General features: G+C 32.7%; 1 protein-coding gene across 1 annotated transcript; it reads right to left on the bottom strand.

Moving 5' to 3' along the window:
* Positions 1-35: 35 nt before the first annotated feature.
* Positions 36-27,715, bottom strand: LOC123669122. Its single transcript, XM_045602755.1, has 6 exons — positions 27,650-27,715; positions 21,207-21,316; positions 9,337-9,487; positions 8,658-8,849; positions 8,349-8,549; positions 36-297 (listed from the first exon to the last, which is right to left on the bottom strand). Exons 1-6 carry the CDS (start codon positions 27,713-27,715, stop codon positions 241-243), a joined length of 777 nt encoding a protein of 258 aa, XP_045458711.1. The 3' UTR covers positions 36-240.

The following is a 27,715-nucleotide window of genomic DNA, read 5'->3' as shown; positions in this document are numbered from 1 at the left end:
CACTATAGGAAAAAAGGAAAAAGAAAGAAAAAAACTTACGTTAGATAACAGATTTATTACAAAAAGTACATTGTTTCTTAAAATCATTATCAAAATGTTTTCTATTTCTTTTACTTAACAAATTACTTAATAGTGATACTACGTAAAAGCAATACGAGTCAAAATTAAAAAATAAAATAATTATACATAAAATAAATACACGAAGCTTGAGAAACAAAGTTTTTCTTACATTACATAATTTTATAGACGTTTTGTTCCAATAATTTTGTCAGCCAAAGCGTAGAGCTCCTCAACTGTCTGAAAACAAGAATAAGATAAAATTATTTTGCACTTTTAAATTATTTCAACGAGAACTTTTATTTATTTTATATAATAAATTTATTTAATCAATGACGGATATAAGTCGGTTAAATGTGGAGTACCAAAGGGCAGCATCAAAAATAGCGTCGTTAACTGTTAGATTAGAAAAAACATTACGGTAATTAACTAAATAGCATTTTAATTTGAAAAGTATAAGTGAACCTATTAACTAGCACTTGCCAAATGTTTATTATTTATGTTAACGAGTTAATTTATTATTGTCATATAATGGTTCTAATTAAAGTAAAGGAAGCACAGTCTATATTAAATCATGATGTGAGTTGCCTTTTAAACAGGGTTTCGTTATTTTAATAATCTAAATGAGGTGCGAGATTAGTAAAAAATTAAATCTACGTTAAAGAATGCTCTAGTTCTGTACGTGATTTTCAGAGAATTCACAGCTTAGCTGTTTCTTTTTCTTATAAGGTCAAGAATATGTTATTTATAGAAGCGGGAAACATCTCGACAAAAATGTTTTATATATATATATAGAGACCGCTAAAGATTTTAATTATTATCAAATATGTTTTTGTTCTTTAATACTTATATTAGGGGTCACTTTGCTTAATATATGCACACTTAACAACTATAATAAAAATACATGAATATATTAATTATATTACAATTGTTATAATTGCATGACCGTTGATATTAAAATTTGTCAACATTGTACAAGTTATTTATGTACTTATGTATCGATTACCTTCTCTTTGTCTGTCAGCTTCATTTTAAACTACAGATAATTTATTTATAACTTACGATGTTTATACATAATAATTATATTACAAGAACTAGTTGTACCCGCGACTTCGTTCGCGTGAAAGATTCCATCTGGATAATTATTATTCTTTTAACACGTGATCCTGATCGCGTGCGAATCGTGGAATAAAAGTATATATTGCCATGTGACCTCCTTTATCTTATTTAAGCCGTTCTAGAGACATATAGATAAACAATTAAAACGTTTTTAATTTATCATAAAAATAAAAAATAATAATTTTAAAGACTTGACAATACACAGTATTTTCTTTTAGTGTGAAGAATGTAGTATTTTAGTTTTATTTGTTTTTTACTATTGATATATTTTATTTTACATATGTCTTTATAATATAAACTTTTCGGGATTTTAGTTGTTGTTGCGCTCATAAATTGTCGTATTTAATAGAAAAATGTTTGGTTATATCATATCTATCTGGGCAGCACGCGGTAAGCGCGGCTTTTCCCGCGTAAATTCGATTTCGCGATAGAAATTCCGGGATATAAAGTAGCCTTTTTTGACGCTGGGAAATGCTTTTGCGCATTGACCCCGTCGTCGTTGACGGTGTGGGCACGGGGTCACTAACGCAAGCAACCGTGATGCCAACGACTTCTCTTAAACGGTAAGGTTCTACGGTATCCGTGAGTGCTCTATTACCCCGACGGTGGCGATTGAGGGGGATTGTACCCTGCCCTCACTCTATTGCGGAGGGTAAAGCAGTTTATTTCAGCGTCTCCTTTCGCCTGATCAGCTCTTGCGGAGTGGGTCAGCATGGATGTCAGAGTCGCGCTGCCGCTCTGCGGCCTCTTTACAAATATGAACTACTCGCAGAAGGAGGCCACGACTGACCAGCACTTCTCGCAGCCAAATATGTAGTGGACGACGCTAGGCAGTGAGAGGTTTCCGCCTACGATGGCCACCTGAGGCTGGCACTGGGGTCCTCAAGCGGCGCATTCTTCTAGAGTGTGACGCGCCGTATCAATCGGAGCGCCAAACGCGTGGCAATCAGCGTTAGCCTACCTCCTAGCGATTTGATGCAGGTACTTAACGAAGCAGCCATGTCCGGAAGGTACCTATATCAACATCAAGATCAGCACCGCGTGCAACCGCGTTTCATTTAGCGATTGAGGTGGAGACGTATAGCGTCCACCGTGACTGAGCCTTCCGCTGGAGACACTAGGTCTTCCGTCCAGCAATCGATAAGCTCGCCGAGCCTGAGCTCTTATCCTATGTATGTGGTTCACACTCGGGATTTGACTTCGAGTTCGGAAGCTCGACAGGTACCGGTACACTTCTGCGAGCATCTATCTGCGCCTGCAGTTTTAAGACGAGTCATTTACTAAAAGTGTGGCCACCGTACATGACATCGTGCATGCCATCACGTATAGGGTCAATCACCTATGCCCCTCTGCAGTCTCCTCAGGAGGATCCTTATTTAATAGGCACCGTAAAGGGCCATGCCTCGCACGACGCAGCTTAAAGCGAGAGGTCTGGCCCCGAGTCTCTGAGGTGCCGAATAAAACGTACTGCAATAATCTTTTCGAGTAGCTTGATCATCTCGCACAGCAGTCCAATCAGCCTATACGCTGAGGAAAAGGTCTTGTGCTACAGGCACAACCAGCCCGCTTTCTACGATCTCGAGAACTGTCCGGTGATCAAGCATTTACCGAACGTGATCGAAATTGCCCTCCCAGATGTATATATAGCTTCACAACCTCCTCTATCTTCCAGTGAAAGTTCTGTAAAAATCGGTTTAGTCGTTACGGAAATTAGCCCGGACAAACAGAAAGTGAGACAGACAAAAATTTGAAAATCGTTTGTTTATGTTTTAGTATCGTGTAAATAGCTGTATGCACTTAAAAAAGTAATTTTGAAATCACAGACAGACACTTCAATTTTATTTATATGTATATATTGAAACGGGTAATTATACTATTTTACCGGTACCGACTTCTTAGGCATCGCCTAACATAAACTTTATGGGGTTGTTACTGGTATTTAGGGCCTGTTTCAACGGTTGTCGATAAAGCTAGTCGACGTTTAATGGAGTACAACAGATAAAAGTTTATGATAAAGTAACAAACGTCCACAACATCTACCTCTGGTAGTCTTCTGTCTTTGAGTGATGTCTGAGCATTATTATTAAGCATGGCATATTAATCCTTATAATTGAGTTAATCATCAAGACCGATTTGCAAAGATAATTTTACTTGACTTAACTAGCATGTTTTTTGGATACACATTTATAATAATTGATTCGAGAAGATGAAAACGAAGTGGATTACGTGCCGTAAATTAAAGCGCATGCGTCTGCGCGCTGGTCATCTATTTGTTTTTCCGTCTAGCGAAGTTATATTGACTGTATTTCTTACAATATTATATTGTCACATTGCGTAAGTATTATTCTTTTATTGATAGATTTCAAAAGTTTATTAAATTTCTTTCATCTTTATAAATGGAGGTCTAGGAGTGTTACTTATACATAGTGTAACCAAAAGCGATTTTTTTATGTAGATTGTATATGTTTATTTAATTTCACTGTGCATACGTGGCTAAGAGGCCTGTTTGAACGTAAAGTCAAATGTCGTCAGATGATAAAGTCGGGGTATTCGTCTCAGAGATTAAGGCGACTTTTGTAGTGGTTGTAACTGGTTCAAATGATATATATGAACTGTTATTTTACTTTTACAAATAAACAGATAAAATTAAAGTACAAATGTTCTGATCACGCTATGAATATCACTTAATATGTAAATATAGCATTAAAAATCGTATGAAGCGCTGTTGATTATATTAGGATTCAACGATTATTTACACAGATTCTCAATGGTATGATTAATGGTGTTACTAAATGCCATTTTTCATGCAATAATGTTATATTCGGTCGCAGTTTGGCCGTAGCACCTACATTATGGACTGATTACGACAATACAAACAAATTGGTCTAGATCACACTTCTAGATCAATCTATTTCTTCTCATAAAAATATGAAAATACAATCTTCTTATGTAATTCAAAGCTTTGATACGATTCTTATAAATTACTAGCGACCCCCCCCCGTCTTCGCACGGGTGCAATGCTTTTATTAAATATACTACAGAATGTCTTTATTTATAGTGTAAAGCTAGCTTACAGCATGGTTATTAACGTAATAACAACAACATTCAAATATGCGTCGTTAGATTACACGTTGTTACAGAGTGCATTGAAGAAATAAAGGTTAACTGCTCGTTCCCCGTAGGTGATAGCGTGATAATATGCAGTCTATATGTTGACCCGACTTCTTAATAATATTCGTGCCAAATTTCAAGTAAATCCATGCAGAACTTTTTGAGTTTATCCCGGACATACATACGGACAAACAGACAAACAGACAAAAATTCTAAAAACTATATTTTTGGTTTCGGTATCGATTGTAGATCACACCCCAAGTATTCTTTAAAAAAATATTCAATGTACAGTTTTGACTTTCCTACCATTTTATTATATGTATAGATTATCGAAATAGTAATATTCGATTTAAAAAGAAATACCTTAGACGTTAGTGTCTCTGCTTCTAAACACCCCAAATAGAAGTCTTATCTCATGTCTAATAAAAAGTGATTAAATCATGTGCTAAGTATCAATAACAATAGTCAATATTTTAAATTTCTGTTAATAATAAAAAAATCAAGTAGGAAATTGTTATATTTAGCATGGACATCACACAGTTTCGAATCAATTGATGATTTCGGTACGTAACGTGATTAATGGGTCCGTTTATTTGTAGCACGTTTTAATTAATATTAACTAGCAATATTCATGCGAATAATTCGCACTAAATGAATTTATATTATTAATTATCACTTAACAAAATTACAAAAAAGTATTTATACGTGAGTTGATTTGAAATTGAACAAAAAATTTACCGACCGTCAATCATGTTGACGTTATTTCAAAATTAAAGCCGTCATATATATAATTTTAATAATTAATTAATTTACAAAATCAAAAGCAATAATAACTTTTTTATTTGTAGATGCCGGTAGAGCAAGCAATTATTTAAAAAATGATATATAATTTAGGTGGAGTAATTGTGAGGTTTTTTTTCTAAAGAGGCAAACATCTTAAACCTTAGCGTATTAATATAGGTATATGATGATTTTTCAAATAATTTGTCTAGGTCTGCCTTTAACATATTGCAACAGATAAATACGAGTACAAGGACGAATTCCCAAAAATATATGAGTAGTTTATCATGATTCATGAAAATTATGGATAGATTTAAATAATTAAATGTAAAATAGCTGTATTATTAAAATTGATATTTGTTTCAAAATAAATTAATGACAGGCTCGGAAAATAAACATTTATTTTATTAACGTTGGCATGCAAATTTATTCTTAGACGTTAAATTATATAATATTACCGAACCTATCTTAATTTATTCAGACGCAAATTCTAGTAAAATAAACATATTTAATAAACGAAAGTTATATGAAATTTTTTGTTTAACTTTTAATATTTGAATAATTCAGTTTTAACAGGTAGAAAAGTGATTATATCTAATTTAAATATTCTTTCGTCTTTAGAATTGACTATTTTAATTATAAAAGTGGTTACTTCAGAGCAAAATTAAAAAGTAACAGAATCGTAATGAATATCGTGATGCTTAAAACATACACAAAACAGACGACTACTACTTAGACTACAAAAAATTATTCAAAATATATTTATGATAACTTGTTTAAAATTCTGAGTTTATTGTATACAGACGTGTCTTAAGAAAAGAGACATAAACGTCTAGGATATTGATAATAAGGTAACTTTTGAGAGAGATCTATCAGAATCGCATTACATTTAAATTGGGTAGTGACACGCAATAATGATTATGCAAAAAAAGTTTATGGGTTTATCTATATTTTTATTGTTGCTTTAGGAACAAGGCCATTTTTTAAACAATTTTTTTTATTCTCACTTACTTATTCTTTTTTTAACCGACTTCCAAAAAAGGAGGAGGTTCTCAATTCGACTGTATTTTTTTTTTTTTTTTTATGTATGTTACATCAGAACTTTTGACCGGGTAGACCGATTTCGACAAATTTTGTTTTAATCGAAAGGTGGTGTGTACCAATTGGTCCCATTTAAATTTATTTGAGATCTTACAACTACTTTTCGAGTTATATCTAATAATGCGTTTTTACTTGACGCTTTTTTCGTCGACCTACGTTGTATTATACCGCATAACTTTCTACTGGATGTACCGATTTTGCTAATTCTTTTTTTGTTGGAAAGGGGATATCCCTAGTTTGGTACCATGATAAGGAAACCAGGATCTGATGATGGGATCCTAGAGAAATCGAGAGAAACTCTCGAAAATCCGCAATAACTTTTAACTGGGTGTACCGATTTTGATAATTTTTAATTTAAACGAGCTGATGTTTATCATGTGGTTACATATAAATTTTATCGAGATCTGATCACTACTTTTTGAGTAATCTTTGATAACGCGTAGTTGCTTGACTATTTTTTCGTCGATCTACGTTGTATTACTTGTTGATGTAATTGAAGTCGGTTTTTTTTTTTCGTTTGCGAGCAAACACAATTATTTTAAGATATAACTAATGTCGTATTAAGTGAAAAAGAGTAGATTTGTACGATTTTATTTTTGTGTTACCCACACATTAGGAAATTGTAAACATTTTTTTAATGTCACATCAAAAATCGACCCTGCTGGAACGGTCGATGAAACATATATTGCATTAAAAATATTGTTAATTATTATTTTAGGTTAGAAAAATCTAATTTGTTTTTAAATGGCATTTGATCTGGTTAATTCTGGTTATATTCTTAATAATATTCTTCGATGTTTCTTACATATTCTAATATTTTAGACTAGCTAATCCAACGTTCAAAACAAACGTTCGGCAAACGGCAAACGTTCTTACTGTGGATTTTTTTAGAGTTTAATGACTGCGTAGCCCGTGTTAATGTTCATCACATGTGTAATTAAAACGTTATATAACAATAATATAACGAATTAACGATATACGAGTTCATAATTATATTATAACATCTTTGCGGTGGTCGTAAATGACCACTTTATTGAATGTTAATTGGTAAACTAATTTGATTTATGTCTATAAGTGCATTAACCACTAAACTAGTTTTTAAAAGATTAAGTTCAGTAATTAAATTGATGAAATTTTAATTCAACTTTGTAATAGGTACTCGTAACTATAATGAAACTTTAATCTTTGAGGTAACAATTCGATAAAAACTATACCTTTTAATTTGATTAAAATAGTCTACATACTCGTATTATGGATTGAACGAATATTTATACATTTTTGTTTCATCGTTTCTCACCGGTAATTTTTACACTAGGTCACAAATGTAATTATTTAAAACAAAAGTTCGATAAAGTGCGTATCACCGTATCGCACACTCCACGGGTGTAATTCTATGGATGATCGTTGAATGTTTAACGTTTATCTAAACAACTGTAAATTCAATCGTTCAAGGGTCAGCCTAAGCTAGTGTATATCTAGTTTGAACCGGTTCGCCACGAGCCCGTCTTTTCTTCTAAACAAAATGATCTGTATTCGTTATCAGTGAAATAAATTACAAGCGATACATTGTACTTTAACGTCCAGGGTCACCTTACTAAACATTAAAATGCATCCGGATATTTCAATATTCTTCGAGTACCTATTGAATAGATATGTATATAAAATACATTACATTTTTCGTCGTTCCATTGTACGTTCATTAGATCGACAAAACGACATTTAAATTTATAATTATATTTTAATATATTATCACGCGAACCAAAAACTTTGTACTCCTTTTTACAGAAATTGCATGGATGGAGAAGTATGAAATTTCGCACAATTAGGTATAGTTTATATGGAGAAGGAGTGCTTATATTTTTCTTTAAATGATGCATAAAAACTAGATTAATACAATAATTTAAAAGAAAAACATTACACACACTACCATGTATTTGACACATAGACGCGTATATACTCTTTTGTTTATTATTATAATAGAAGTATAGTCTTTGACAACAGAATCTTAATAACGTTCAAACTTATAATTTAAATTATTTATGATCGAATTTAGATCACTAGGCGACCACTAGTTTTAATAAATTGAAAAATTTCGTCTAAAAATCATCTAAAGATATTCAAGTCATTCTTGAATTCATTGTAAGTCATATATATAGCAAATGTCATATAGTGAAACTCACTGTTAGATTTTTGAGTGTCTTAACATCATTTGTTTCATATTTCAGGACGGCAAATTGTTCATCAGTGAAGCGCACTCCCTTTTCGATGTCAGCTTGCTTGAGTTCCTCTAACTCTTCAGCGCACTTCGCAAGCAATTGTTCCGGTGTTAGTTGCTCGCCTTCTTCGCTTGCAGTCTCAGCTTCTGGTTCCTCATCTATTGTCTAACGTTTTTTGAAAAAAAAAATGATAGTATTATTGTTGACATAAACTTAAAAAAATATGTATAAAAAGGGTATTCTCGTGAAGTTAATGCTGTTATGTTATTTTACCTGATCAAATCTTTGCGATGCTTTTAGCTTTCTATAGTAAGCATTTACACGTTTTTTTGAAGCTCTTGCAACTTCGTTGTTCACCATCCGCCAAAACACAAACACGGGGTGATGGTAGAGCTCAGGAGGGCATTCTTTCAGTGGTGTCTTACCAACGAGTATGAGCCGTTTTAGCCTTTCCATTTCATCCAGCTAAAACGATATATATATTATATTTTTAAATACATATATCTATATGTATTTAAAAATAGTCTTAAGGTTTTTGTTTATTATTTTTCAATACCAATACATTGTTTACAAATATGATAAATAAACGAGCTTCTAAACTAGACTTGTCTTGGTTAAGATGATAAAAATTTATCACACATCATTTAATACATACATGTGTGCACGTGTAACGTATTTAAAATAGACTATAATAAGTTCATATATTTCAAATATAGCATATCTATGATTTGAGATCGAGGTGAAGCAAGTATACGGTTATGATAAATTATTACAAGATTATTAAATAATTGTGGTTAAATATAAAGATTTTTTTTTGCCCACACTAACAATTAAAATTAATTTAAAATACATCAAGTGACCAATTAAATGAGAATTAAAAATTATATCAAATTTAACATCTATAGTAATAAGACTATTTGAAACTAATAGTAAAGGATATTTGTGTACTTACTACTCTGGAGGAGATTCTTTTGTTGAGATTCTCCTCGTTAACTGCACGGATTCTTTCTTCCAACTCAGTCATATAGGCTTTATCCGTAAGACGAACGAGGTTGGAGCCCATATGCTTCTCAAGACGGGCCCGGACATGCGGGTGTGTAAAGCTGAAAAATATAAAATCAAAATTAAAAATATCCGTATTTTCTACCTACCTTAGAAGCGACGCTACATATTACGTGCCATGCAGGCTCTATATTTTTTCGAATCGTCTTGATAGAAAATTTATTAAAAATGAAGGCTTGATAAGACGTCCCTGACGTTTTAAAGTATTAGTAGTTTTGACGCTGGGCGTTCGTGTCATAGTTGAGACCTTTATCAGGGTACGCGGCCAGGCTGGCACGGTAAGGCACGGTTCCCACCGATACCACATGTACACATTTTCATGTAACGTGGTGTTTATACTTGACTGCTGATAGTTTGATGAGCAACCACTACATATGAAGTTTGAATTTTGATTGGCTATCAAAAAAATTGTACAATAAAAGCAATTTATATGAGTATACGTAAGTGGATTATAAATTAAATCCACAAAAATAAAATTATACTAAACAGCAAAACTACCTGAATATTAGTGAACATTAGTGACGTTTATGTATTGGAAAATAATTAGATTAATTAGAATTAAAATCGATTTGTCAAGTTTTGTGTACTAAATATTGTTATTCTTCAATTCTATTAATACCGTCATATAATAAACAGATCATCAAGTAGATCTACTTCTTTAGATTTCGTGACAAACCTTTTATGAGAGTTGTCATACATGACTTTGGAATTATAGATTAGGTATTTAGCAGCGATTTGAATGTATAACTTCAGTATTAAATCATTTTGGCTTCCCAATTACATTTCTAAATTATTCTCGAATTACAAATAAGGACCGCGAGTTCAAGATTATTATATGAAGAATAACTTTAAACAAAGTTTGTCCTACTATATCACCTTACAAATATAGATTTCAATTTTATCTACTTTCGTTTTTAATGTTTATAAATATTGTTTTAACCTTTTGACATTACTTTGCAAAATAGTAAGTAGCATAAATAAGATTTAAATATTCGGACACATGAAATTAATACTCGTATATACAATACGGAGTGAGCTGCTCCTAACCTTCTTATTCTATAGAGAAGAATCCAATGATGAAATTAATGGAAGTTAAAATTTTAGATGTGCTGAGAAAATTATCTTCTAAATCAAGACTAAGTTTGTAATTATATGTTTTAATAGCAGATAAAATTTCCGCGATGAAATCGTATCACATAAAACTGTCTACACGCATCGATATTCGTCCGTTGGGTTACTATTATTGGCGCTTAAAAGGGTTCACTTGTAATTGTGTGTACTGAGCTTTTATCGCCACGAGACGGGTAGGTAAATTTAGGACGTAGACGGCGTCATTGATAACAAAATAGTACTTTGAACGTGATAGATACCACTTAAAAAATATAACATTCGTCTTAATCATTATTATAATGTTTTGAGCAGATAGAGTGACTTGACACACATGTTAAAGCTTATCAGTAGTTATTTTTTTTAATAGGTAACAAAACATCAATGTCAATTTTTATTTACTTATTTGAGTAACACATCTTTAACTTTATTGATTTCGTCATATTTTTAGGTCTGTGCAAGTAAAGGTGATAATTGGTTTTGCTGACAAACGAAAAAAACCGACTTCATTTACATCGACAAGTAATACAACGTAGCTAGACGAAAAAATAGTCAAGTAAAATGCGCATTATCAAAGATTACTTCAAAAGCTGTAATCAGATCTAGATTAAATTTAAATGTGACCACATGATAAACATCGGCTTTCGATTAAATTAAAAATCATCGAAACACCCAGTAAAAAGTTATGCAGATTTTCGAGGGTTTTGCTCGATTTCTCTGGGATCTCATCATCAGATCCTGGTTTCCTTATCACGGATACTATACTTAGGATATCTCCTTTCCAACAAAAAAAAAAAGAATTATCAAAATCGGTTCATAAACGACGAAGTTATCCCCGAACATACATTAAAAAAATATATATATACGGTCGAATTGAGTAACGTCCTCCTTTTTTGAAGTCGGTTAAAAATGAAACTATACGGCTAAGATTGAAATATAAGAAGTATTCGTATATCCCTCAGTCACAGATTTTTAGGTAGTTCATTGAAACTATAGTAAGTATTCATAAGTAGAAATAATTGATTAAAATTACTACAATTTTTTTTTTGTTACTATGATCGCAAAAATTAAATTGTATAGTATTAAATGAAGTCGTTGTATGTAAGGTCTGTTTTTTTGGAATTGTCCTAATTGGTAAACAAATATGGCGTACTTATGACCACAGACAATTAGAGTATAGTATAGCTTAGTGAAGTGACACAAAGAGCAAATGAATGAACAATATCAATAAGCCATAGACAAAGTAAAATTAATTTTACATCGAAATATTTAATGATACCATATTGCTGAAATTATTTAAAAAACTAATAATATATTAAATAATTTTGCTAAGAATTAGTAGAGGTACAGAATTACGAAAAAAAATATTAATCGAGCATCGAGCATAAAAGGCAACAAAGGGGACTGTCCATTTTGGCCCAAGGTGAACAGAATTCATACAAAAAAACAAATATACCAATAATTTTCATAAATTAAATCATGTTTATTCGTGAATTGCAGTTTTATCAATATAAACTGATGAAAAGTTTATTTAATAAGTATTTTAATTCATTAATTATATACTTCTAGTTTATTTTCGATTGGTGATTTGATTACAACACGTTGCCAGTCTTAAACAAACAATTATTATTAACGAACAATCGATTTTAAAATATTTTTAAATCAATTATTTGTTAAAATCGATTAAAAGTATTGTTAAATCGAATTAATAAGAAAAAAGTCTAAAAAAAGTCTATAAAAGTGTATTTAGTAAAAAAACATTTAACTTTGGTGAAAAATAAACTATTTTAGAAACATTGTTATTGACTAAATAAAAAGCAAGCAATTAATTATATTAAATTCGATTATCGATTTAATCGATTTATTTGTTTATTGAAAATATTATTTATTATGGCAACCCTAAACTACAGACTTTTGTTTCATACATTCATTTGACTTCGATGTTGCTTTCATGGTGATATAGCAACCTACTGTAAGGTTTTCCGTCAACCGAGAATTCATCACTACTGCGACGTAAAATACACTGTAGGCATATTCATAAGTAGGAAAATATATTTTGTATTTATTTTATATGTAAACAATAAAGGTCAGGCAGAGAAGTCATAAAAAAATATTATTGCAACTGCATGGTTGGTCGACGGACAGTAGGTTGTTGTGGCCATGTCATGAAATTATTTGGTTTTTGGGCTGAAAAAGGTTTCAAGATTTTATAAATCTACCTGCCTAGTTTTTAGATAACATTCTGTTAACGTACGAATCCGATTAGTAAAACAAAAATAACAAAACAATGATTTTTTATTTCAGAAACCTTCTTGTAATTATCCACAAAAAAACAAAAAATGAAACACCTGCATACAAAACTATATAATTTTTCTAATTCATACTTGTTAGTACTACTAACTTAATATATAATTATTATTCTCAGTGACTGTCCACTCGTGGCCGAAACCCCCATACAAAGTGGACAGTCCCCTATATATTTCGTTTATGTGATATGGTCGGTAAAAAAGATACCAAAAATAAAATTTACAACAAAATAAAGGGGCCGCCTGTGTCTAAAAAAAGTCGACCCTATTAATATTATTGTCACATTATTTGTATTTACTATGAATAAAAAACCTTGCGCCGGCGGCACACTCTCTCTAACATCTAAAAAAAGGACTAATAACATTGTACTCCACGAAGCTCTCATTGGGTAATCTTAAGTCTCATCCTAAAGTCTCAAAATTTTTTCCTGTGAACTACAGTAAACGTTTATGCCGTTGCTATGTGGTATACTTTAATATTATATGGGATAGCATTAAAAATGTTCAGGATGAAATTGATATTCAGAAATATTCATAATATAAAATAAAACCTTTACAATGAACACTTTACCATAAATGATTGACATTTGCAATATTTTGTAAGCATTTTTTTTGTGCGCTCAACATAAAAAAAAGGAGAAAAAAAAAAACAATTAATAACAAAATACAAATAAATAACAAATCGCTTTACTATAATATTATTTAACAAGTTATAATTCGTGAAATTTTAAAATATAGTTAAAGAACATCCCTATTTGCCTTATAAAAAAAGATATTGAAATGTCATATTCGAAAATATTAGTTATCTGTACTCTCGGAATTCGTATTTTGTAGTTTTTATGTGTTTAAAATGATAAATTGATATTTGTTTTTAGTGAAATAAATAGTAAATGGAGTTTTACAAATGTCCGTAAGCTAATATGTTGTGAAAGTGAGTGATAAATGCGGAAAAAACGTGAATTACGATTGACAGCGGTTTGTTTACCAATTAGGACTCTTCCAAAAAAACAAGATATACATAGTACAATGTGTAACTTTATTTCACACACATTGTCATTTTATGTACATGCTAATTTACGAACGTGAATAAAAATCTTTCTCATCTCATCTCTTTTTTTCTGGATTTTTTATTAAGAAAGGGGTATAGGCTTAGACATCGTGTTCGCGGTTAAACAGTGCTAATTTTTTGTACGATTTATTTATAATAATGTGGTTAAAAGTAACTAATAGCAACATATATTAATATACCTGTTTATATCTGTCACCCAGTATATAGTTATATGTATAGTTATGCCAGGAAAATAGTAGACAACCCAAGATTTGCATTTTCTACAGGACAGTATGAAACTGTATAAGATTTATACTGTATTAAATTTATTCTGTAAACTCCTAGGCGCACTTTTTAATAAAAATAAAATTTTCAATTGTGAATTCAATTTAGCCTACCCAGGAACTTTCCAAGTTTTTTTTTTAATATACTAAAATAAATATAAATTTATTTTCATACATTAAGCAGATGGGTGAAGTTCGTCTCTAGTTCGGATCTCCTACTATATTTGTTAGGGGATTTGCAAAAAAACGTTCAAAGCGCAGTGACGCCAATAAGATACCCGGTTCACTTAAAAAAAATGTATTGCGTGACGTATGTGAAGAGTTATAGCGATTTGAAAAAAAGGATTACGATATGTGTCATTTGTTGTAACCACTTGGACTAAACCGTGAAAACATATTTCAGTTTGTTATTTTTGTTTTGTAAAAATGTACAGTAAATAGCGTAGCAACGCGCGCAGGGTACTGCTAGTTTTAAGTAAATAAAAAAAAAAACTTATAACCACCCATTGATATAGCAAATATCAAAAAAACACTGTAGAAGGAAAAAATGTATATTTTGTTGACCATGTGTCTTCTACATCACCTCCACATCCAAGTATGTTTCAAGTAGTATATGTATGTAGTACTTATGTATCTGTATGCACTACTTTAATTTAAAAATTAAACTTAATAATTTGTATGGTTACATCATCACTTAAAATATTTTTTGCCTCACGTGATCGATTGACGTTATTGCAAATCCGTACGAAATCATATCTTGGACGATGTTATTAATAAATATGTACGCTTCGATACTTGGGTTATCAGTATATATAGTCGGATAAAATTGTCTTTAGAAGAAGTTTCTAGAAGAGTGAGTTTTTCATCTAAAGATAAAACAGTCATAATTCATAAATATGCTACTACATATTAGCTGTGTGGTTACGGCAGTAAAGAATATAGCCAGCCCCTCTCTCCCCGTGGGTTTCGTAAGAGGAGACTAAGGGATAACACAGTTCCACTACCACCTTGGAACGTAAAAAAGCCGACCGACGACGGGATCACCATCCAACGGCTGGCTTTGAATTACAATGGCCCAAGACGGGCAGCAGCGTCTTCGGTGTCAGCCCGCCCTGCGGTCACCAACCCGCCTGCCCAGCGTAGTGACTATGGGCAAAACACATATGTTCACGCAGTTTTTGGCACGAACTTGTAGAGGCCTATGTCTAGCAGTGAACTGCGATAGGCTGAAGTGATGGTGATGATGTGATGGCTATCAAATATTAGTATTTACAGGTTAAAATGACTTGAGGACTGAATTTCATTCATAATAATGACATTTTTTCGAATTTTATCGCGGTTTATTAGGTTTTATAGATTGTCCGACGTTTCAGGTACTTTACAGCAACCATGGTCACGGGAGAAAAAAAAGTTGTTTATTTATAATGAGCGAAATTCGCGTAAATATTAGAAAACAATATATGAATATTATTTTTCAAATATGTGTCGAGGTGGTATTAACGTGATCGCTTATTACGGGTTGACACCGACATGTTTCCTAAATTTATCTCGTGTTTTAGATGTGAGGTCGTGAGAAAAAAAACATAGTGCAAGACCCTCTCTAACTCTTATTTACCTATTAAAAAATAAAGTTTAGGTACTCAGTTGTGGGACGTATTGTATACCTATAGATAATGAAAATATTGATTAATTGATTCAGCAACAGACAACCGAGACCGAGATCATTACGTGTTCTCCGAGATACGTTGGGGAGACTCACAAGGGCAGAAACGCAGACCGGAAGCTCATATTTGCAAAAATATAAATATCTAATCCGCGAGGGCATCTAGCGGGCGACAATTAATATTATTTGAATAAACAAAAATATTTCACAATTCCATTGAATGTATGACCATTTTAAAAGCACGTGTTTATTTTTTTATTCAATAACAATTATTATTAATAACCATATATTAATTTGAAATAGCTCGTGGTAATATTGTAAGCGAGTTACGTGCGTACGATATCATGAAACGTTTCTAAATATCCCAAACGACATGTGACGTCACGCGTACACGTCATTAATTTGACGTTAGAACCTACAATGGTGTCATGTAAATAAGATCTGATTTGGGAGACTTAGCGTGAGCTCATTTGAAAATTTCAGCCATGAACGAGTCACGAGCAATAAATAGCGTGCTTTTTACGGGTTGTTATGTTTATGCAGAAGTGTTTTCATGAATTACAGCTGGGTAAGACAGGAAGTCGACATAGAGGTTATTCACGTCACTCTATATTCTAATAAGGTTTATATATTTTCTTTTTATATGTTTCAAACATATACGTCACATTTTTTGTATAATAAACAAGTAAATAAATGGTACAAATTCAACGGCCAATATTAAGATTTATACCGTTGTCGCAGGTTTGGAAACAATACACAAGAATAAAATAACAGAACCTCCAAACATGAGTGGCCTATACAAACATTTGATATGTGTGGGAATAGTGCCTACAACCGCTTTATCACCCAGTCACTAAGGCCACTACGCTTACGTAATTGTAATGTTGTTAAATAAAAATATTTCGCAAGTCTTTATACATTTTCTAAAACTCATTTCTTCTTTCTATTTTCATGCAGTAGTAAAACGCATGGTTCAATAATTTGTTCATGGTTCACTAAGAGCTCCTAGACACGTGTTCATCCTACATGCGAGTAAGTTTGAAAACCATCGTTAATTGTTAAATATAAATACTCATATTTACGGGAAGATGTAATACACGGTTAAATTATTTTCTACAAATCAATGAAGAACAATATAACAGTCATAGGAGTGATTTATTCTCTAAATGCATGTATTATAAAAATAAGTATTGAAAGTTAAACTTCGGCGTAACAAGGTAGCTCGTATAAATGAGTTCTTACGAAAGTAATTGCATATTTGTGCTAATATTAAATATTTCGTAACATACATTTGCAAAAAACATGTCTAGTCATACAATATAACAAGCTTACTATATTCAATAATTATAAATGTAAAAGTAAAAATGAAATAATAAATTATATAATCAATTAGTCAAATACATCGTATGTTTACATGATGACGTATTTTTAACCAAATATAATAATTGCGATTGTAAAGTGAAAAAGAGTGAGTAATAATTTACACAAATTAAAATGTAAACAAAGAAATTAAAAAAAATAAGCTTATATTCTAGGTTCTAAAAAATTGATCAAATCTGTCAATATCAATAGAAACATAAAGAAAATCAGTAGCCAGTAAAACTGTCGGTAGTAAAACTGAAAAGCTGTGATATTTTTAAAGTCATAAAACGCACGTCTCGTCTTTATAGCTTCTTAAATACTCCGGTCTATTTACTGCGTTAGCATCACTTTCTGGGAAGTTTACACATAGTTATATTTGTACCGTCTTCATTGTGGTGGCATGAATGATAAATATAAAATCGTACGTCCTCGCCGTTTCCATTGAGATGCTTAGGGAGCGGCGGAACAAAGTGTCGGTTAGATTTGTTAATGACTACTACTAGTGGGAGTATGAGTTTATCGATTAATTTTCACGATGAAAGACAGGGAGATACTCGTCATGGAGCGTCTAATACAATAATTTTGTTTACATCGGCTGTTTTGTAACATTCATTAGTTTGTTGATAAGTTACAAAGAAATATTTTTTTCAGGTTTTGTAATTAATATGTTGAACTTTCTTCTGTTCCTCTTAATAAAACAACTTTATATATTACAACTTTATACGTTACATAAGAAAATAACACTTACACATCGATCGTAATCTTTGGGTCACGGAGGTCAACAACTTTGACAAAATATTTTTTGTAAAGTTCAAGTAATCTTGGAAGTGCGGATGACGCAAAATGTTACGTTTATACGATTATATATTATTACTAGCAATACCCGTGCGAATAATCATCGATTCACGATCAGTCGATCACGTTATTTCAAAATTAAAGCCGTCATGTATATAATTTCAATAATTAGTTATTTTACAAAAACAAAAGCAACAATAAATTTTTTAGTTGTGTATGCCGTTAGAGCAAGAAATTATCTATAAAATGATATATAATTTATGTGAAGTAATTGTGAGGTTTTTTTCTAAAAAGGGAAGCAAACATCTTCACCTTAGCGACCTTTTTCACCTTATTAATATATACTAGTAGTCGTCCAGAGGTCGAAATTCGACTGACATTAAAAATTTAAACTAAGGAAAACCAAAAAATAATGTAAATAAAGAACCTTTTTTGAAATTTTCAAGTTTAATAGAGAAAATGTGAACATTACAAAAGAGTATGTGTGTCAAATACATGGTAGTCTGTGTAATGTTTTTTTATTGATTATATATATTTTTATGCATAGTTAAAAAAAAAAAATTAGCATTATGCACTCCTTCTCTATATAAAGTATAAGCCAATCCATCCACGCAATTTTCATAAAAAGGGGTACAAAGTTTTTGCTTTATGTATTAATAATAAAATATATAGATTATGATAGCTATTACGTTTACACGTATATATTACGTTTATGTGAAGTATCAAAGCACAGCGTATCTTGATAGAATAAACTTGTCTGATCTTCAAAATGATAATACATAAAAGATTTACGGTTCTATAAAAACTGTTTACACCCGAAGAATGCGACAAGGTATACAAACATGTTGTTAGACATAATCGTTGCAATCGTTAAGTAATTTGAAAACAGTATATTTTTGTATATATTTGTACAGCAATATTGCTAAAATTTGAAATACGCGAAAGGTTTTTCGATTTTCTTGAGCATGACTTTTACAATTCTCTAAGCTTTGGCGTACGTAATTATCAACTAAAAAATAAAAATATAGTGAGTAGTATTTAAGTAATTTTGTCGAGTGCAAAATTTTCTATAAAGTGCTGCACGTGCTCATTTTATTATTTTCGAGCAAATACAATTATTATTTTTAAGGCAAAAAATAATAATTGTATTTGCTATTGCTTTTAAGGCAAAAATAATAATTGTATTTGCTCACAAACAAAAAAAACCGACTTTAATTACATCGACAAGTAACACAACGTAGGTAGACGAAAAAATAGTCAAGTTATGCGTTATCAAAGATTACTCAAAAAGTTGCAGTCAGATCTCGATGAAATTTAAATGTGACCACATGATAAACATCAGCTTTCGATTAAATTAAAAATCATCAAAATCAGTACACCCAGTAAAAAGTTATGCGGTATAATACAAGGTAGGTCGACGAAAAAATTGTCAAGTAAAAACGCATTACTAGATATAATAGTAGTTATTAGATCTCAAATAAATTTAGTGGGACCAAATGACACGCACCACCTTTCGATTAATTTTTTTTTGTTGAATTCGGTCCATCCAGTCAAAAGTTCTGAAGTAACACACATAAAATAAACATCGAATTGAGAACCTCCTCCTTTTTTGGAAGTCGGTTAAAAATATAGTGAGTAGTATTTAAGTAATTTTGTTGAGTGCAAAATTTCGCTAAAAAAGTGCTGCACGTGCTCATTTTATTAAAACAGTAAAAGGCACCTGAGCGATGATTTTGTTCTTGGAGATGCAGTAATTAAAATAGGATCATCACATTCCCCTGTCGATCTGCGACGCCCACGGTCGGCCAGCAGTTCGATGGTGGTCCAGAACGTGCCATCTGAGGCGTTCGACGACGACCGCTGCATGTTTGCCACCTATGTTACTGCATGTTGTTTCACTCGCAGTCTAAGGTGCAATGACTGTTGCCGCCATTACCGTCGCCAAGAGGCCACCCTAACACCCTACACGCCCCACGTGTCACACGCAAACATTAATCTTTCACCCCCCGAAACCGATCACATTTACCTCACTTTCACTAAAACATATCGACAGTGAGTTTAAATGGTAGGTTTAATTAACTCCCTTTCAACCAATTCAGTGTGGTTAAATTGTATACACTTTCATGTTTTGTACATTTTAAGGGTTTTTTTATTGTATAGAAACGTAATCTTTATAATATTATGTAGCTTGTTTATTTTAAAAGTAGGTAACGAATAGTAGACTTATAGTAATTTTAAAGAATAAGTTTAGAATTATAAAACTGGTATCGTGTTACTGGTCCAGTAACGTAAAACTCTGCTCAAAGCGTTAGTCATAGTTAGCTCGACCGAGGAGTGACCCAGATGGCGCCAACGTCGCCAGCCCCGACCGGGTCAGTTGATACTAAGGTTTTTGAATCACGAAAATAATACAAAGACACTTTTAATTTATTATTCCCTGGCAAGTATTTACAATTTCAATTATCTTCTACTTAACGTGTGTATGTGTGTGTAACTTCGTTAATCAATTTATTTGTTTAGTTTAACTATGTAGTTTAGTCTAAGGTTTATTAAAAAAATCTCCTACTTTATACATCCTACCACGTGCCCCTCTAAAATGATTTCCAAAACTCTATGAGTATGTACATCCTTATTCTTAGAAATGATACGAGTAAGCAATAATATCCCAGTCACATCATTTACATGACATCAATTTACGTAAATCTGATATCAATATGATATAAAATTAGTATTTCATGTCACATTCGTTCACTTTACATTTCATCTTGTTTGTCTCGTCTCTTTATTGACATTGACATGAAACTATGAGAATCATCTGATGAAAATTATCTTAGTTCATTCGATTTGGTGGGTTGAGTGTAACTAAAGTTTCAAGTTTTTTAGGTGGCCTTTGCACCTCTTTATAAAGTATAATTCTAACCCATTTTCTGGGATCTACGAATTTATCGAAGAATTATACGAATGTATAGGTATTTTGAATACTAATATTCAGTCTTATAGCCGGGGGCCCTGGTCCTATCAGAGACAGTGTGACGATATACGCATAATTGTTAAAATAATTTGAAGACTCGAGGTGAGTAGACAGATCCTCAAATATCGATATTCTAAAATTTTAAGGTGTCTATATGCACACATTTCCACACTATATATAAACAAAATTTATTTAGAGATGATAAAGAAATAGTTCTAACTTACGCATATTGAATAATTTTTGCCTGCCACCATCTTGGTAGGTTTGGCAGTTGGAACCTTTTCATTTTTTTCCTACCCACCTCTCCCTCTCCAGTCTCATCTTCTCCTTCCACCTTTAAATAGAATATAATTCTCACAACTGCCACTATATCTTAAGGAGGCATGATTGTTTAGTTTATTCTAGTTATTAAACTACTTGGTAAATATGTAGGTAATATCTTACAGGGAGTGTAGTAACGGAAATGCGAATAGTATCGTAAATATCGAAAGAAGTTCATAATGCGATCTAACAGTGGGTAAGGTACCCACTCTGTAAAAGAAATCTTTGCCTATTCGTTCAATATTCACTACTTGTTACAATATAGTACAAAATATTCTAATGAACACTGCAATGAAGCACCTCAAATCTACGAGAAGAAATTATTTTTGTGCAGTAGTGGGATTTTTAAAGTTTAACCAAGGAATATTATCATATATATATAATTCTCGTGTCAAAATGTTAGTTACAATGTAGAGTGCAAAAAAAAGTGCATATCGGGTTGGTCTGAGAATCGGTCAACATCTATTCATACCCGTAAGGATATGAGGGGGGAAGGATTAAGGGCGTTAAGAGGAAAGGGTACCGAAGAGACTTTTCAAAAATAGGTATTTGAATAAAATGTTTCTGTCGCGCTGCATGCCGCTACCGCGCCCCGCGCCATCTCCGCCCCGTTTTTTCTATGTGTGACTGTCGTGTTGTTAGTGTGCGTGCGCCGGCTATTCAGCTATTAATTGTTGACGATATTTTAGTATTCGCATCTTTCGTTTGTGATTGACTACGAGTACATATAGCGCATAGTGCTATTTTTCTGAATTTGGCTTGTTTTATTGAATTTGTTCTGCATCGTATTGCTGTGACTCGGCTTACTATTATTGAATTTCGTAAACTACTTATTATTATGTTTTATTATTTTGACTTGGATATTCTTTGTGACTTGATACATGTCTATATTTTTGTGGGTAATTATCGAAATACTTAGGTACTTTATTTATGAATTAGGTATGTAATTACATGGTTGAGGTGTGTGTAAGAATGGGTAATGAAATACATACATAATTATAGTGTATACATGTAGTACATAGTATAAGTGTAAGTATAGTATATATATGTAATGTAGTACATACACAGTACAAAATGTTTGCCTTAGTACCTACATAATTTGTAATGTCTCATGTTTGTCGCAGTTATTAATACATAGGTATAGGTTATATATATTAATTAACATATAATTGCGGCGATATAACAATGGTTAAAAATAATATTATAATTAAAAAAAAAACAAGAAAAGCCGCCTGCGTGAAGAACAACTATTAGAAAGTCAATTGAAAAAGCTGGAACAAGATAAAAATTCAATAATTATACAAAGATAGCTAAATAAATCACACCAATTTCAAACATTATGTACTGTACACTTACAAAAATCATGAAGGCGACTTTTTCAATTATTATTTTATTTATGTTTTTTTAGTTAGGCAAATTACATAATCGATTGAATTTTTTTAAAGAGTGGTTGATTAACATGACATAACATAACAATACACTTTATTGAACACCAACAGAAAATAATAATACGTACCAGATTGATTTTTAACCGACTTCCAAAAAAGGAGGAGGTTCTTAATTCGACTGTATTTTTCTTTTTTTTTTGTATATATGTTACTTCAGAACTTTTGAGTGGGTGGACCGAGTTCTACTTGTACGCAAAGGAAAAAAAGCCGACTTCAATTACATCGACATGTAATACAACAAAGGTATCGGAGGTAGGTAAAGGTAAGGACGAAAATATAGTCAAGTAAATACGCGTTATTAAAGATTACTCAAAAATTTGTTCTCAGATCTCGATGAAATTTAAATATGACTACACGATAAACATCAGCTTTCGATTAAATTAAAAATCATCAAAATCGGTACACCTAATAAAAAGTTATGCGGTATAATACAACGTAGGTCGACGAAAATAGTCAAGTAAAAACGTATTATTTATATTACTCGAAAAGTTTTTGTTAGATCTCAAATAAACTCAAGTGAGACCAAATGACACACACCACCTTTTGATTAAAAAAAAATTGTAGAAATCGGTCCACTCAGTCAAAAGTTCTGAAGTAACATACATAAAAAATACAGTTAAATTGAGAGCTTCCTCCTTTTTTGGAAGTCGGTTAAAAATAGAAACCGATTTTACACGTCTATAGAATTCCTAAGTCGACAAGCTTGAACAGTGAAAGATTTAGTATAAACGAAAGAGGAGTGAGAGGGAAATTCGAGAAGTAAGCTTTCCTCAGAACGAAAACTGCGTTCATTGGAATCACTAAGAAATTTAAATCGTCGTTTTAGATAAGCAGGTACAACAGGATTAAAAAGAATAGAGTAAAGTAAGTTGAGAATATACGTATTCCCGAAGTAGGGAATTGGGTGCCACTCAGGGCGTAACTACTGCCGTATCAGCCGTATCAATGATACGGGGCCCCCTATTTACAGGGCCCCTAAGGTGTGTAAGCAAAAATTAGTAAAATTTTATCCACAATGTCACTTAATCTTGTGCTTCCTGGAAAAAAGAATAAAAAACTGTCATACATACCTATAGAGTTTTAACTTCAGAAATGACTGAAGTCTGAAAAGCAGTCCCCTTTTATCCAAGTCAAGCGTGCGCCCAATTGTTGATAACATTCTGTATCGTTTATTTCGGGATTCAGTTAATCATTATGAACAATGAATTAATCTTTTTTATATAAGAATGGGGCCCACAAGCAGACGAAGCCATCTGATTTATAACGGCTACCGTCGCCCATGGCCTTTAGAGAAAAGATGTAGACACTAGACGCTTTAAAACCCCCAAATTTTAGCAAGGTCATTCCACACTTTGAATGTACGCGGAAACATTGCGCACGAAGCTCGCACATTGGTTGCAAACCACTGGTGGATACAATTATCACCACTAGACTTCTTGACATCGAAAGAATGCAGAACACGACAAACGACACTGCTCATAGTGCACATTACGCATCGCGTGTTCGCACCGTGGAATGCTCGGTAGTGCTTTTCCCTCATCGTCAAGAGTTGAATTCGACGCAAAAAGAGTGCAAAGAATTTCGCTTACTTTTTCGCATAATATGCCAGAGAGCCTTCAGGGTCGCGCAATGATGGAAGTGTAGACTAAAAAAAGTTACCTTCGACAGCTTTTGTCAGAAACAAAAGGCATGGGTTCCATTTGGAAAGCCCAATAGTCTCTCGCCAATTCTGCTGTGTTTGAACTTTTCCCTAGCGATTTACTACCTGTAAGACCTGGAGGCAGCGTTGAATCTCTTCTTCAGGTTATGCGCCTGTGAATCCCCCATATAGATGCGGAAGATTCATAGGAATTCACTAATAGTATTGGCCTCACAGGCTGAAGCGAACGATCCCCCGCATCTATTGCTGCAGGTCAAGGCTAATAACTCCCCAGCTTGGAACTACAAGCTCTTTAAATTAGCTTAAAATCCGAAATTCAAAACATTCATTCCATTAAAGAACTCATGGAATTATTACTGATAAAATTCAATAGCCTTGCATCCAATTTTCCGGAGGTATTAACTTGATGTTTTTCAAAACTAAAACTGATAAAAAATTACCTAAGGATTTCGATGGAACAGGAACAGCTACAGCAGACTACACTCACTATTGTCTATTCTAGGAGGAAGTTATAACTTATAATCAATAAATATTTATTTTAATTCAATGCAAGCATTTTTTGTGAGAAATCTTTACCCATCATTTGCCTGTCCCCCCACTAATTTTGATACAGGGCCCCAAGGTTCCCGGGGTTCCAAGGAATGCTACGCTAGTGGGGCCACTTGAGTTTTTTTACGCAATTCAGAAATATGATTCTATTTGCGAAGTCCAAATACGAATCGCATAGGTACATAGATTCGACCAAATTTAATAATCTGCTCCTCAGTAATGTCAAGATAACAGCTAAGCAATTTTTTACCGATGAAAAAAAACAGAGGAGATTCTAAAGTCGCTACGTACCTATATTTATTTATGTTTGACCATGCATAGCTTTTTACAGAGTATTCCGAAATTGATAAAAAAATATATTGGAAAGAGTAAACCCCGAAGTTGTTTTTCGCCTAGCAGGCGAGGAAGAAGCGCGGCTCGCAGCTTGCTTGGCATAGGCATGGGAAAGAGCAGAGTCCTAATTTTTTAAACTTTCTTATTCTATTTTTTATTAGTATTTCGGTAATAATAATCATAATATACTTTTTTGAAATCCTTGTATTGAGCCCTCTAATTTGATACCAAAAACAAACAACACGGTTATTTACCATAATTATCATTGTTATTTGTTAGCGAAACCCTTCGTTAGCCCAGGTTTGCACAGTGTTACAATAAAAACCGCATATACAAATACGGTTTTATTGTAGTTATGAAAAGAGAAATTATTTAATTTTGTTAATACGAATTTTAGAAAATATCGACAAAAAATAACATCACTAGTGTATCGATATAATTGTCGACTATGAGGCATCACTTCGCTGGCGTATATACCTGGGCGGGGTGAAAAGTTTCCGGCCTGACCTAGAGATCACGATAGCAGGTCTAATTTTTGGTTTGTATTCTATAGTACTATATCTCACTAGCGTGTATATAAATTTTCGGGTCGATGGCTCTGTTAGTATACATTTGAGAGATGATTGGACAAGATACCTAGATTGCTTACGTGAAAATGGTAAAATCAGAGAAGCGTGCGGTCATGAAATACTTCTATTTAAAAGGCCTAACACCGTTTCAAATTAAAAAAGAGCTGGATTCCACACTGAAAGACTCTTCGCCGTCATATTTAACGGTGAAACAGTAGGTTTCTAAATTTAAGAGAGGTCAAACGAGTACTTCTGACGAACCACGTTCAAGACGCCCCTTTGAAGTCACGACTCTCGAAATGATTGAAAAAATTAATAAAATGGTGATGGATGGCCGCATATTAAAAGTAAGTGAGATAGCTGATGCTGCTAGGATATCAATTGAACGTGTACGCAATATTTTACATGAACATTTGAGCATGGAGAAGGTCTTTGCTAGGTGGCTGCCGCGGTTGCTAACGGTCGATCAAAAGTTGACCCAAGAAACTGTTTCAATCAAAAATTTGGCGCTGTACAAGCGCAACTCCAGCAAATTTTTGCGTCAATTGCTAACTTGGATTCACCGCTACACTTCTGAAAACAAACAACAGTTAAAACAATAGACTGGACCATGTGAACCAACCTCAAAGAAGGCAAAGACAATTTTATCGGCGAATAAGGTTATGGCAAACGTTTTTTGGGATACAAGAGGAATTTCCTTCATTGATTATCTAGAGAAGGGAAAACCATCAATGGTCAATACTACGCACAGTTATTGCAACTTTTGAAGAACGCAGTGAAAAATAAACGACCAAACTTGGCAAAAAAAAAATCTTGTTTCACCATGACGACGCACCTGCCCATTCGTCGATCATTGCGATGGCTAAAATCAACGAATTGAAGTTCGTATTGTTCTCCCAACCACCATATTCGCCAGATTTAGCCCCCAGCGACTAGCATCTGTTTCCTAACCTTATAAAGTGGCTTGGAGGTAAAAAATTTGAGAACAACGAGGAAGTCATCGATGCTACAAATGAGTATTTTGAGGGACTTGATGAATCAGACTATAAAAGTGGTATCACTGCATTAGAGCACTGTTATGAAAAATTTATTAATCTTGATGAAGATGATGTTGAAATATAAAGCGAAAAAAAAAATGAAAAAAGTTGTTTTTCTTTATCAGGCCGGAAACTTTTCACCCCGCCCTCGTACGTATTGCTTTGACCCTTCCCTCCCCCAGACCTATCCCCCAAAAAGCAAGAAAAGGACAACTGCAGCTCAGACCGTTTTAGGTATATAATTTTTGACCAAAACAGTGTTTCGTAGTCGACTGTTTTCTCCTCAAAACATGGCAATTTTTTTAAAAAATTTTTTTTAGAAAATAAAAGAAGACTTTGGCTATGCCCCTATGTTTTCATTTTTTTGAAAATATGCATATAATTTTTTTAATGAGTGTCTGAAAATGTACAAAAAATTATGCAATATTTCGAGTTTTTGAAGTCTCCTAATTACTATGATAATAAGAATATGAAAAAAATCAAAACATAGGGGCATGGTCATGGCAGCAAAGAGTTCTATGTCACAAAAATATTTGATCTAGTGTCATTATCCAGGGAGAAAACAGTCGACTACGTTTGTATGGAGAAAGACCCGGTACCCTTTCCTCTTAATAACATTATGACAAAACAACGTTTGCGGGGTCAGCTAGTATATAATTGTAAAACTTGCTAGTAAAAACTGACTGCCTGTTAAACCTGTTAATAAAAAATAATAGTGATGAAATAAAATACTTTAAGACGGTTAATTACCTGTATTTTCACTCTTTTATCTTTATCTTCACCCTGCGGGTGTTCCGATTTTTTCATTTCACCCAT

Source organism: Melitaea cinxia, chromosome 3 (assembly GCF_905220565.1).
Source record: "Melitaea cinxia chromosome 3, ilMelCinx1.1, whole genome shotgun sequence".
In the NCBI taxonomy this organism is placed as follows: Eukaryota; Metazoa; Arthropoda; class Insecta; order Lepidoptera; family Nymphalidae; genus Melitaea; species Melitaea cinxia.
The sequence above is the reverse complement of the archived record's forward strand: the minus strand, read 5'-3'. Positions and strand labels throughout refer to the sequence as shown.

Bases quoted from the DNA above. Each gene is read 5' to 3' on its own strand.
- LOC123669122 (XM_045602755.1), bottom strand. From the start codon at position 27,715: ATGGGTGAAATGAAAAAATCGGAACACCCGCAGGGTGAAGATAAAGAT. The intron at 8,850-9,336 runs GTAAGTACACAA...ATATCGTTTTAG, and splicing joins AAAGAATCTCCTCCAGAGTA to CTGGATGAAATGGAAAGGCT. The intron at 8,550-8,657 runs GTAAAATAACAT...AAAAAACGTTAG, and splicing joins CATCGCAAAGATTTGATCAG to ACAATAGATGAGGAACCAGA.